This window comes from Manis pentadactyla, chromosome 9, assembly GCF_030020395.1.
Source record: "Manis pentadactyla isolate mManPen7 chromosome 9, mManPen7.hap1, whole genome shotgun sequence".
In the NCBI taxonomy this organism is placed as follows: domain Eukaryota; kingdom Metazoa; phylum Chordata; class Mammalia; order Pholidota; family Manidae; genus Manis; species Manis pentadactyla.
This window is the reverse complement of record NC_080027.1, coordinates 36768931-36782313: the sequence shown is the minus strand read 5'-3', so window position 1 is coordinate 36782313 and position 13383 is coordinate 36768931. Positions and strand designations below refer to the sequence as shown.

Sequence of the window (13383 nt, the reverse complement as noted above, 5' to 3'; positions counted from 1 at the left end):
AAAAGAAAACACAATATTTGCTTGTGTAACATGCAAAATAAGGTGTGAGGATCAAAGTCCCAGAAACCTGAGCCTACATAAAAGGAGAATGAATATATTACACTACAAAAATTGTCTCTAAGAGAAATAGAGGACTCCTAATGGACCTAGGGGGAAATACTTGCCAGGATCTCAAGACATGATTAAAACACTGCAGTGCCCATTAGGCTCAATGAACATTCAAAATCAAAGACTATCACAGGCCACACTTAACACCTGATTCACTAAGGATAGAAGACAGTAGCATAGCCTATAGGCAGTGCAGTCAAGGTTCTCCTCCATGGGAGTCCTTGCAGCAGACCATTCAGCAGTCCACATAATTGCCCAGGGGCTTGGCATCTGACAGCTCTGGTGCAATGAGATGAGGTCTATATCAAATGAGTGTGGAGACCATCCTGGCTTTGGAGCCTCATACTCCATAGATGCTAATCTCTCTCTCTCTCCTTTTCTTTTTGTGGTAAAATGAACTTTTATAATAAAATTAGCATATATGCTATAAGAAATTACACAAAAAAAGATAGGCAAAAATAAAACTAATATATACATTTCTACTTCCAAAGATTACAAGTGCTAACACCTTAGGGTATAATCCTTCTATATCTCTTTTCATTGTACATAAATACACATTATGTGCATCTGGTAACCAAAATGAGAAATTGTAATATACATACTGTTCTGTGACTTGCTTTTTTCATTTAATAATCTCCACCTCTCCACGGCAATACATTTTCATATTATACTCAGTCCATTTCTATTTAAATATCTTCAGTTGCCCTGAAAATGCATTTTATAGGTGGACTGTTCAAACCAAGAAATTTCTTTTCATAGAGTAGTGGCTTTTTCATTACAATAAATTGTTGAAGAGATGGAACAGTTACGCTGCAGAATGTTGCACCTTCTGGATTTGTTTGGTTGTTTCCTATGGTATCATTTAGTTTGTTCTCTATTTTTTTTTTTTCAATTCTCCCAAAATTGATTTTTTTTTTTAGGTAAATACAATAAAATGCACAAAATCTTAGTGTATAGCTTGATGAATTTTGACATGTGTATACACTCATGTATCACCAGGTCAAGATATCAAACAATTCTCACTGATTTTTTTTCCTTTCACCTATCTCTTAACTGCCCTCCCCTTGTTAACCAACAGTCTCTATGTTGATGAGTCTATTTCTGTTTTGTTTTATTTTTTAGATTCCACATATAAGTGAAATTATAAAGTATTTGTCTTTCTCTAACTTATTTCACTTAGCATAACAACCTCTAAGTCCATCCATGCTGTTGCAAATGACAAGATTCATTATTTTTTATGGCAGAGTAATATTCCATTGTGTATGTGTACTACATCTTATTTATCCATTCATCTATCAATGGACACTGAGGTTGTTTCCACATCTTGGCTATTTTAAATAATGCTGCAATAAGCACAGGAGTGCATAATATACTTTTTAAATTAGTGATTTTGTTTTCTTTGGGTAAGTTCCCAGAAGTAGAGTTACTGGGTCTTACAATATTTCTATATTCAGTTTTTTGAGAACCCTCCATACTGCTTTCCACAGTGGCTGCACCAATTTACATTTCCACTACAGTGTGGAAGGGTTCCCTTTTCTTCACATCTTGCCAACACTTGCTATTTCTTGTATTACTGATATTAGCCACTCTCACTATTGTGAGGTGATATCTCATTTTGGTTTTGTTTTGCATTTCATAGGTGCTAATATCTCTTGAAACAATTCCAAGGCATACCTTTTGGGGTCCCCACAAGTGATATACCCAGTTTCAAAATCACTACATTCAATGAAGACCAAAGCTATGGTGTGTACATCAGACAATTATAGTTCATTGACAGTTCCTGCTAGTCTACATGCAGTTTTCTCAAAGATCATTTTTACCATAGCAGTGTTACCTAGTAATATAGCTGACATCCTCAGGTTTCCAGGGAACAGACCTATAAAGCTAACCAAAGGTAAAATTCTTACATAGAAGACAAAAAGGCATTATTACTACTTTGCCCAGACACAGATTATATCCTTTCGTCTCTATTTTTGCTTCTTTGATCTCATAGTCCTTAGTATTTCATTTCAGTTAAATCTTTTTGCATACCTAAATAATCCAAGCAACATGCTAGGCTGATGTAACATACTAATCACATAACAGATTTTTTTTCCTTTTGATCTCTATACCTTTTCTTTTTATTATTTGTAATTTTTGTGTGGAACTTCCACTTACTTTCATTAAGATATTACTCATCAGAGAAGTAAGGTTCCAGTAAAGAAAGTAGACAAATACTCTTTCCTTATATAAAAACATGCAAGAGAACGGTGTCAGAGATCTTAATAACTTCTATTAAATTATAAGCTCCATTAGAACAGGGACTTTGCATCATTCATCATCTATTTCTTGACACAAGCTGTTATTTAATAAATGTTTGTTGGCTTTTGCAGCTCCTCCCATTCCTCCCACTGCTGCTGTGGAGTCGCTGCCTGTGCCATTGCAGCCTCCTGGCTCTGCATGCTGCCCGCTGGTATTTGAAGGTCTTACATGGCAGTGACAACAAAGAACAGTCTGACCTTGATCAAGATTTGGATGATGTTGAACAAGTAAAAGAAACTGGTGAAGAAACAGAAATCAGAGTACATCAGCTGAATGAATAGATGATGCAAAGTCCTCAGATTCTTGCAGCTCATTAAGACTTGATGGACTGGTAGAAATACCAAGAGGATACAATACATTAGAAACTTGCCTGGTAGTTAACAGACAAGTGAATGCTCTCAAAAACCTTCAAGTTAAATGTGCACAGATAGAAGCCAAATTCTGTGAGGAAGTCCATGATCTTGAAAAAAGTATGCTGTTCTCTATCAGCTTATATTTAATAAGTGATTTGAAAGCATTAAGGCAATTTATGTACCTAAGGAAGAAGAATGTGAATGGAAACCAGATGAAGACGGTGAAATTTTGGAGGAGCTGAAAGAAAAGGCCGAATTGAAGATGAGAGAAAGACAAAGGAAAAGAAGCCCCCCAAGGGAATGAATGCCTCAATTTTGGTTGACTGTTTGAGTTCCTCAGTGATATGGCTCAGGAACATGATGAACCTATTCTGAAGTACTTGAAAGACATTAAAGTGAGTTCTCAGATGCTGGCCAGCCTCTACGTTTTGTCTTAGAATTTCACACTGATCCCAGTAAATATTTCACAAACAAAGTACTGAAAAAGCCATATAAAGATGAGGTCAGAACCCAACCCAATGATGCCGATTCCTTTTCTTTTCATGAACCAGAAATTATGGGTTGTACAGGGTGCCAGATGGATTGGAAAAAAGGAAAGAATATCACTTTGAAACCCATTAAGGAGCAGAAACCCAAGGAATGTGGGACAGTTTGTACTGTGACCAAAATAGTTTCAAACACTCTTTAATTTTCCTGAAGTTCCTAAGAGTGGACATCCGGATGCTGCTGCGGAAGTCATCCTTGCTGCAGAATTTGAAATTTGTCACTTTTTACGGGACCGTATAATCCCAGTATCAGTGTTATACTTCCCAGGAGAAGCTACTGAGAATGCTGATGACAATTATGATGAAGAAGGTGAAGAAATGATGAGGAAGGGGGCAGAGAAAGAGTTCAGGAAAATGACCCAGACTGTGACTCAAAGAAGGATCCAAACTCAGCAGAGTGGGAGCAGCAGGGAAGCAGGATCGTCTACCTTCTGCTTCCATGGGAAGGATGAATCTACATCATTTGACAAGCTTATTTCAAGCTTTTTGTTGTTGCTTGTTTTTATTTTTGTAGCCTAAAATTAAAATGTCAGATATAAAAAAATTGCATTGAATAAATAAATAAATGAGAAATAACAAATGGAAACTCACTCTATAAGCAACATTCATTTGCACTTTTTCTAAAAAATACATAGCACTGGAAACTTTCTTAACTCTGATAAACTATCAGAAGTGGAAGTGAAATTTGATAGTGAGGTTAACCTGACAAGACCTCAAGGGGTGAGCGGGCTAGAAGCGAGATCTCTAGCTAAACAGGGGCCAAAGGAAAGAAGTGGCCAAGCACTGCCATTTTTTTGCTTGCTATGTAGAACTAGTTTGGAGAGCTTCTAAGCAGTAAAATACAGAGAGATTTGGGAACTCTCTCCAAAGCCCAAAACAGAGAGGTAACCTACAATGAAGTAGGCCTTGACACTAAGAACCCCCACTTTTTCCTTGGTGTGAAGAAGGAAAGCAGGGAGACAGAGGCCAACTATGGGAGATCAAACATTGACCTACAACTGTTGGAGGATCCTACACTAATTACCAAATTAAACTAGCTAGACTTTCATTTATAAGTATTTATGTGGATAATCCAGAGCTACAAAGGAAACCAAGCAAACCTCAATAAGATAAAACCAAGAGAAGAAAGCACAGAAACCTTCTTAAAAACAATTCTAATAAGTAACCTCAAAGAGATTAAAGAGGAGATCTGAAAGGATTTTGCACTGATAGAGTGCTACGAAAAGGGTACAGAGAAGAAAGCACACTTAGAAGTAAACAGTAATAATGAAATCAACTGAACAAAGAATACTAAAATGAAAAATGATGAAAACTGAAGTGACAAATTAAAAGAGCACACCGAGAAAAAAAAAAGAGCACACTGAGGAGTTTACTCAGAATGCAGAGTAGAAAAACAAAGAAATGGCTCCCCAACTTCAAACTCTACTACAAGGCCACAATAATCAAGACAATTTGGTACTGGCACAAGAACAGACCCATAGATCAATGGAACAGAATAGAGAGCCCAGATATAAACCCACACACATATGGCCAATTAATATATGATAAATGAGCCATAGACATACAATGGGGAAATGACAGCCTCTTCAACAGCTGGTCTTGGCAAAACTGGACGGCTACATGTGAGAGAATAAAACTAGATTACTCTCTAACTCCATACACAAAAGTAAACTAGAAATGGATCAAAGACTTGAATGTAAGTCATGAAACCATAAAACTGTTAGGAGAAAACATAGGCAAAAGTATCTTGAATATAAACTTGAGTAACTTTTTCATGAGCATACCTCCTCAGGCAAGGGAAACAAAAGCAAAAATGAACAAGTGGGACTATATCAAACTAAAAGGCTTCTGTACAGCAAAGGACACCATCAGTAGAACAAAAAGTCATCCTACAGTATGGGAGAATATATTCATAAATGACATATCCAATAAGGGGTTAACATCTAAAATATATAAAGAGCTCACAAGCCTCAACAAACAAAAAGCAAATAACCCAACTAAAAAATGGGTGGAGGATCTGAACAGACACTTCTCCAAAGAAGAAATTCAGATGGCCAACAGACACATGAAAAGATGCTTCACATTGCTAATCATCAGAGAAATGAAAATTAAAACCACAATGAGATATCACCTCACACCAGTTAGGATGGCCAACATCCAAAAGACAAACAACAACAAATGTTGGCGAGGATGCAGAGAAAGGGGAACCCTCCTACACTGCTGGTGGGAATGTAAATTAGTTCAACCATTGTGGAAAGCAGTATGGAGGTTCCTCAAAAAACTAAAAATAGAAATACCATTTGACCCAGGAATTCCACTCCTAGGAATTTACCCTAAGAATGCAGGAGCCCAGATTCAAAAAGATATATGCACCCCTATGTTTATTGCAGCACTATTTACAATAGCCAAGAAATGGAAGCAACCTAAGTGTCTATCAGTTGATGAATGGATAAAGAAGATGTGGGATATATATATATATGTATATATATATATATACATATATATATATACATATATATATATATACACACACACACACACACACACACACACATATATATATATATATATATACACAATGGAATATTATTCAGCCATAAGAAGAAAACAAATTCTACCATTTGCAACAACATGGATGGAGCTAGAGGGCATTATGCTCAGTGAAATCAGCCAGGCGGAAAAAGACAAGTATCAAACAATTTCACTCATGTGGAGTATAAGAACAAAGCAAAAACTGAAGGAACAAAACAACAGCAGACTCACAGAACCCAAGAGTGGACTAACACTTACCAAAGGGAAAGGGACTGGGGAGGATGGGTGGGAAGGGAGGGATAAGGGGGGAAAAAGGTGCATTACAATTAGCACCCATAATGTAGCGGTGGGGGGCACGGGGAGGGCTGTATAACACAGAGAAGACAAGTAGTGACTCTAGCATCTTACTATGCTGATGGACAGTGACTGTAATGGGGTATGTGGTGGGGACTTGATAATGGGGAGAATCTAGTAACCACAATTTTGTTCGTGTGATTGTATATTAATGATATCATTAATAATAAAAAAAAAAGAAATGGAAAATAAGTCAGAAAAGATTTAGGGAAAGTAGATCCAGAAGATGCAACATCCAGTATGAGAGACTGGAGGGGATGAATTAAAAAGATAATTAAAGAAACAATGGAGTGAAAAACAACCTGTGAGCTAAAAACAGAGTTGATACTTCAAAGTCCCACTGAAGGTCAGTAAGAATACTGAAAGAAAACACGTATCTAGACACACCCTGGATTCTAAAAAGAAAAAGAAAAGTTTACAGCTTTGAACCAAGAAAAATAAGCTACCTGCACAGGAAAGAGAACCAGACTGGCATCAGACATCCTAATGTAACATTAAATGCTGAAGGCAGCAGAGCAGTATTTAGAGAGCTCTGGAAGAATTTCGTTTATGAAGAGCAAAAGAGAAAGGCAGTGCCAGACGTGCAGGGTCTCACTGCGGGTATTACTTATACTTATCCCCCCAAAAAAATTAGTAGAGAAAGTGTTCCTGTCAAATAAATAGCAAATTAAAACAAGGAATTTTAATAGGCAGCCATGGCATACAAAGAACAGTGGTGAGTATGTTGAAGCTAAGTAATTTTGATAATGTATTTATGAAGATTAATGCATATTTTAAGAAAAGACTCTTAAAATAAGAGATACATTATAAAAACATAATAAGCTGAAGCTACATTCTAAATTACTTAGTACAGTATGAGACAAAACCACACAAAAACTTCCATCTTGATGTGAGGTACTCTTGTAGAGATGATGATAAATTCTATTTAACTTCTTATGCTGATAAATGTAAGTTCAACATGTCTATTAAAATTATCAGAGTAAAAATACTACTTATACAACTAACATGAGTTAATATTTACCAAGTGTTTACTCTGAATGTGTCAGGCAGTATTTTAAGCACTTTACATATAATAATTCAATAATCCTTACAATAACCCTATGAAGGAAAGGCAGGTACTATTATCCCAGTTTAACTTATGGGGTACAAACTGAAGCACAGAAGTTTTAAGTAACTTGTTGAAGGTCACTAAGTTTACAAAAGGTGGAGTCAAGATCTGAATCCAAGCAACAAGCCACCATACCTCTCTTAACCTCTGTTCTACTGCCTTTCACTTGAATAGATTGGAAGCAGGGTATAGAGCTTTCAAACCCCTGGAAGAAGAAAGAAACAAAGAAAACAACTGATCCAGCAGAAGTCGGAAAAGAAATAAAGCAGGAATGTATACAAATGGAAAATATTATACAGCACGGGTAATATACTAGAGTCTTTACACAGTGACATGGAAAGATAAAATACTGGATGAAATTAAAAAGGACACAGTACAAAGTTTATTATGATTTCATTTATGTTAATGGATACACACTTATCATCTACATATGTTTATCTTTGGGAAAGTCTGCTTCACAGTTCTTTTAGAAAAGATAGATTGTCAGGGAGCCTTTAATCTATAATATTTAAAATTTTCACAATAATCATATATAAACTGAAAAATAACATCTGTGAATAAAAAGGCATAGATGCCACCACAAGGACCTGTTTTTCTCAGCTGTAACTGACAAATAAGGATTATACATTTGTTAAATGACTGCATAGATATCTCTAAGATTAAATCACTGCCTGATACGGCACTAACACAGAGAAGTGATTCTACAGCATCTTACTATGCTGATGGACAGTGACTGTAACGGGGGTTGTTGGGGAGACATGGTGAAGGGGGGAACCTAGTAAACAATGTTCCTCATCTAATTGTAGATTAATGCTACCAAAAAAAGACACACAAAAAACAGCACTTAGAATGTTCTTCCTGACCTAGTATTTTTCAGTGCTCACTTAAACAATCCTATTTATTTCTCCATACCACTTTAAGGCTGACACAACTGCCACACTAAGCATCAAATGAGTCTTCCATCTACAAATGAGTTACGTAAGTACCACACTGTTATCAAATCTATGATACCATCATTCCTTAGATGCACCTTTATTTTATGAAACACCAAGCAATGAAAAAATACTTTCAATCAAACTATGACAAACTATCAAAATATCTGATTTCAGAGAAGTTAAAAATTTTTAATGTGCATTTTAGAATCAATTAAATATGGACACTCTCCTTATCAGATGGCACTCTTGCTATGTACCAAGTCCATGCTAAGTGCTTTTACATGTATTATCCCATTCATTCCTTACAGAAACCTCATGAGATAGATGCTACATTCTCATTTTACAGACAGGGAAACAAGGCACAGAAAAATTAAAAAACCTGTCCATAATCAAACAACCAGTAAGTAGAGGGATAAGGATGTGAACAAGGTAATCTGACTACACAGTACATTCTCTTGTCTTTACTGCCTGGGAGACAGCTTCCTAGTCCCTTCTTGACTAAATTCTTAAAGAAATCTATCAAGAACATTATAGACTGTCCTTGTCAGATGAAGTCGTATGTTGTGCTGTAACCACTGGACAGCCACTGGAAGGTTTTTCCAGGAATCTAATCTAAGAATACAACTAGGAATATCTGAAAAAATGAATAGTTCACATATCCCTTAGCTGAACTTTCCTAGATATCATTTCCCTTATCAATAACCTTGTCAGATCTCTGGATGCATTTGGAAGTGTCTCTGAAAGGACCATGCACCCCCTCTGCCACCCGCACATCTTACCCTCGAGCAGTTCGCGCTGTCACTATAAGCTGCAAGGCTTTGGCCTGCAGCCTCATGTGATGTATAATCACCACCTGCTGACTCTCCACACCATTGTACATGAACTCCATTTTGTAGGTCTCTTCCATGATCTATAAGGAGAAGGTAATTCACAATCAGTAAAAATATCATCATAGTCTTACTTGAGAACAGCACAAGGTCCTAGATGAAATTCTCAACTAAGAATTTTTTACCCTTAATTCCTATGTTCTAATTCTGAATTAAGATTTTTGAATGCTTATGTTGAGAGAAATTAATATAATCAGTGTATGCCTTATGAAAAGGGAATGTACTATTTTGTCAATTAAAAAAATACCTTCATCTGGTAATAAAGTCAGTTCAGTTGACGATGTGAAGATGTGAAAGTTTAATCACTGAAGAAACATTGCCTGGGGGAAGTACTGCTTGTAACCCTAAATCAAACTCACTGTGCTATGAGAACAAATGCATATATACTATGTATGGGAAACCCAAGCAAATATCCTCAAGAATTAGCATCAGGAACCATCAGCTACTTGTTAATCATCCAGACAGACTGTTCTATGGGCCTGGTCAGTCAAGAGAGCTTGGGAAGGGAGTAAGTTCAGAAAACCGTGTCTATGATCACAGCTCAAACCCAGTGTATCTGAAGCTTCTGCTCTATTCTATCCAAATATTGCCTCTGTTCAACCCTTCTGTGCTTGCCTTCCTTTGAAGGCTTTAGGGACGGAGAAATAACTCTAGGCTTTCCTACAAATGGCAATAAAACAAGTTACTTAATTACATGTTGCCTCAGTTTCCCTATCTATAAGTAGGTAAGAAACAGCACCAACACTGTAAAATGTAAAGGATTACATGGTGCTTAGCACAGTACCTGGCACACAGCAATGGTATTTCCTCTTTTCTCTTTCTTACAGACCCTACTGTGGCCCTACTCCTCCCAACATGGTCCATTTAGGGGCTCTACTCTATGTGACAAATAACCCACATAGCAGGTCTGAGAGAGAGTCTAGATCAGATGAGAGGTCAAGAATACTGGAAAGAAAAAAAATCTGGGCTCAAGTACCTGACTCTACTACCTATAGCTCTATAAATTTAACCTTGCTGAGCCTTAACTGTTTCATCTGTAAAATGGACTCAATACTTATTCCAAATGGTACTATTCCTAATGATATTGTGAGAGTTAATGACAATAAACTTGAAATCACTTAGCAAACCATAATGTAACAATCACAGTCACCATCAATAGCTTCTACTTGGTCATAATCACCCGGTCATACACAAACTCACTATCCAGAAGACGTTAAAAGAGTTCACCAAATCCCAATACGAAAGAATGAAGGGAAACTGCTCAAAGCCAGAAAGAAAGAAATGCAAGGTAAAGAAAATCAAATGCTAGTTAATGAACTGAGGAAAAATATAAGGACCTTTTAACATTCAAAAGATGGTACAGGCTAAAAATATAAATCACCTCACAGTCAATTCAAGTACACTTCCTGATGAAAAATTTTTTTTTAATTTTTTTATTTTGGTATCATTAATCTACAATTACATGAAGGACATTATGTTTACTAGGCTCCCCCCTTCACCAAGTCCCTCCCACATCCGTGTTCACAGTCACTGTCCATCAACATAGTAAGATGCTGTAGAATCACTACTTGTCTTCTCTGTGTTGTACAGCCCTCCCCATGCCCCCCAACACTATACATGCTAATCTGATGAAAAATTGTGGTAGTATTTTACTGGATTTTAGGATATCTAAAATACAAACTAATATTTTAGAACACAAAAGAATCTTAGAAATCAACTAATTCAGTTGCCATATTTTACAGAGGAAGAAAAATCCAGGAAGATTACATAGTAACTTGCCCAATGTCACCAGCAAATTAGAGGCAGATCTGGGACTAGAACCCAGGTCCCCTGACTCCAAAGCCAATGTTGTGTGCCCTAATTAAGCCACTTCTCGCATCACTAACTCCAGGCACAGGCTGAAAGTGGGGAGGCCACAGCAAAGGCGTGGAGCCACGTGAAGGCCTCTGGCTCCGACACAGACCGGACAGTCCCGGACAGAGATCCCGCCGGGGAGAAGGTCTCAATACACTTACTTGTTTTGCTGCTGCTGAGGCCAAATCGCTCTGCTTCACATACAAGGGTGCAGCCACATTCCACAGCTTTTCCTGCAAGGCCTACAGAGACAAATAAGGCAAGAACAAAACAGAGAGGTCAGAAAGGTGGGCGTATCATGTGAGACTTAGGTGTTTATTTTGCTTTGAAAATCTACTGGATGAGGACTTCTTCTCAATCTTATTCTTTTAAACCTATTAATAAGCCCTACCTATTATGGAGAAAAAGGAGACTGACGGTTTGGGCTAGGTTACTCTTCCCCATTCAATCCAATTCCTGGCCCAAAGGCCTTATGTCCCAAACTAGTGCTTACAAGCAGAGAACAGGAGCCATGAAGGCCTCACCAGAAGGTCCAGGCAGGCCAGCTTCCAACGTTCTGAGCCTTCCTTGTTCCCAGACTCACTGGACTGCCCTGAATGCCTACATCCTTCTTCCTTGACTGCGGTTCTTTTTCCTTTGCACCACACTCACAATCCTTTGAACAGCTCCACCACCTTACAACTTAGAAAACAGAAACCATGAAGCTTTCCTACATTCCATCCCCTCTCAATCTCTCTATATTCAAAACAATCACTTAGAACCATACATTTTACTTTCCATCCCTCTCTTCCCCTGTCCACCTACATGGCCCCATCTCTCAACTCTCATCTAAACCTCTGCTCTAGTATCTTATTGTCATGGTTCCTCTTAACTACATACATAATCTAATGACATTATAGAAAACCTACACTAATTCATGTCCAGCAGAAATATAACACAAGCAACACATTTAATTTTACATTTTCTAGTAGCCACATTTTTAAAGCAAAGAGAGAGAAGTGGGTGAAATTAATTTAAATAATTTAACCCAGTATATCCAAGATATGCAATCAGTATTTTTAAAATTTTAATGAGAGCTTATATTCTTTTCTCATGCTAAGTCTAAGAAATCCAGTGGGCATTTGGCACTAATTTGAACTAACATTTCTAGTGCTCAGTAGTCACATGTATACGGTAACTAGTGTATTCAACTGGCAGATCTTCACTATAGAAATAGACATTTTTAAACCACCAAAAAAATCATACCACCCTTAAGAGTTATTGTTTTTGAGTATTTACTTCCTATCACTTTGCATACTTATGTTTTTATATAGTTGTAGTCTAAAAGGAGAAGAAATTTTTTTCTTGTAAGTAATGTTGCATTGTATTTTGTCTGTGTTGTATAGTTCTTCATAAGAATCATTCCTAGAGGATACACTGATGAGTAGATGTGCCGTAGTTTACTTAGCTCTTCCCTATTATCAAACACTTGCCTGCCTCAGTTCTAAGTCTGGGTCCCTTACCTACCTTGCCACTCCATGACATTGAGTAAACAACATAGCTCTGTATTCTTTGTAAGAGTAATCTCTTTCCTTTCCTACTGTAGGAAAGTGGATGATTCTCCCAAGCTTTCTTCCATGGAGAAGACAGCAAGCCCAGGAAGAAGGACCAACATGGACATGGCACTCAGACCAAGGGCTTTCACCACACTGATACTTAACAATCCTTACATAGCAGAGTTATTGTTAGCCCTGTTTCACAGAAGCTTGGAAAAGCCTAACAACTTTGCAAAGGGACAGGAGGGAACATTTTGGGGCAATGGAAATGTGAAGTATCTTGATTTGGTGGTGTTTACACAGGCATATACACTTGAAAGAATCTATGTAGTTGAACAGGGCTGCTTAAATCCCAACCCACTTCAGAGTACCTACCCACCTTCACATGCACAACTAAGAGCTCACATACTTTAGCGTGGGAAATAATTTCTGACTCCTCCATTAACTCTGTGGTCAAATATCACTAATCACTTTGAAGACTAACAACATGGAACTGAAGCCAAGAAAAAGGCTTATTAAGTGAGAAGGGGTCTCCTAAATTTATAGTAGAACTCTGCTGCATGCAGAAGCTGAAGGCTAGTGGACTAATTTAATGAGTTTTCAACTCAGCAAACTGAAACAGCTTCTTGGATACCGTGTGTGTGTGTGTGTGTGTGTGTGCATGTGTGGGTGTGTGTTCTCACCACCTAGTATTAAATGCCAGCAACTTGGTCCTTTTAAGAGCAATGAAATCAACCTCTCTGTAATATGACTTTCAAAGTGAAATTGGCATTTTAAGAAAATAATGTAGATATTCATAGAAGTTCTTTGCTAATCAAATTATAAAAACAAAATTACTGGGATTCTAATGAAAATGGTTATCTAATCAGTT

The 13383-nt window shown here is 37.3% G+C and overlaps 1 protein-coding gene and 1 pseudogene across 2 annotated transcripts in view; one reads left to right on the top strand and one right to left on the bottom strand.

The window, feature by feature from the left end:
- INTS4 (integrator complex subunit 4) overlaps nucleotides 1–13383 on the bottom strand; it is a 159794-nt gene that overhangs the window by 8379 nt on the left and 138032 nt on the right. For both annotated transcript variants that reach the window (XM_036895474.2, XM_057507195.1), the window contains 2 exons: nucleotides 11139–11219; nucleotides 9016–9146 (listed from right to left, as the gene is read on the bottom strand). In XM_036895474.2, the coding sequence (XP_036751369.2) occupies nucleotides 9016–9146; nucleotides 11139–11219 (212 nt within the window). The remainder of the gene's footprint in view (nucleotides 1–9015; nucleotides 9147–11138; nucleotides 11220–13383) is intronic.
- On the top strand, nucleotides 31–4685 carry LOC118917509 (nucleosome assembly protein 1-like 1; annotated as a pseudogene).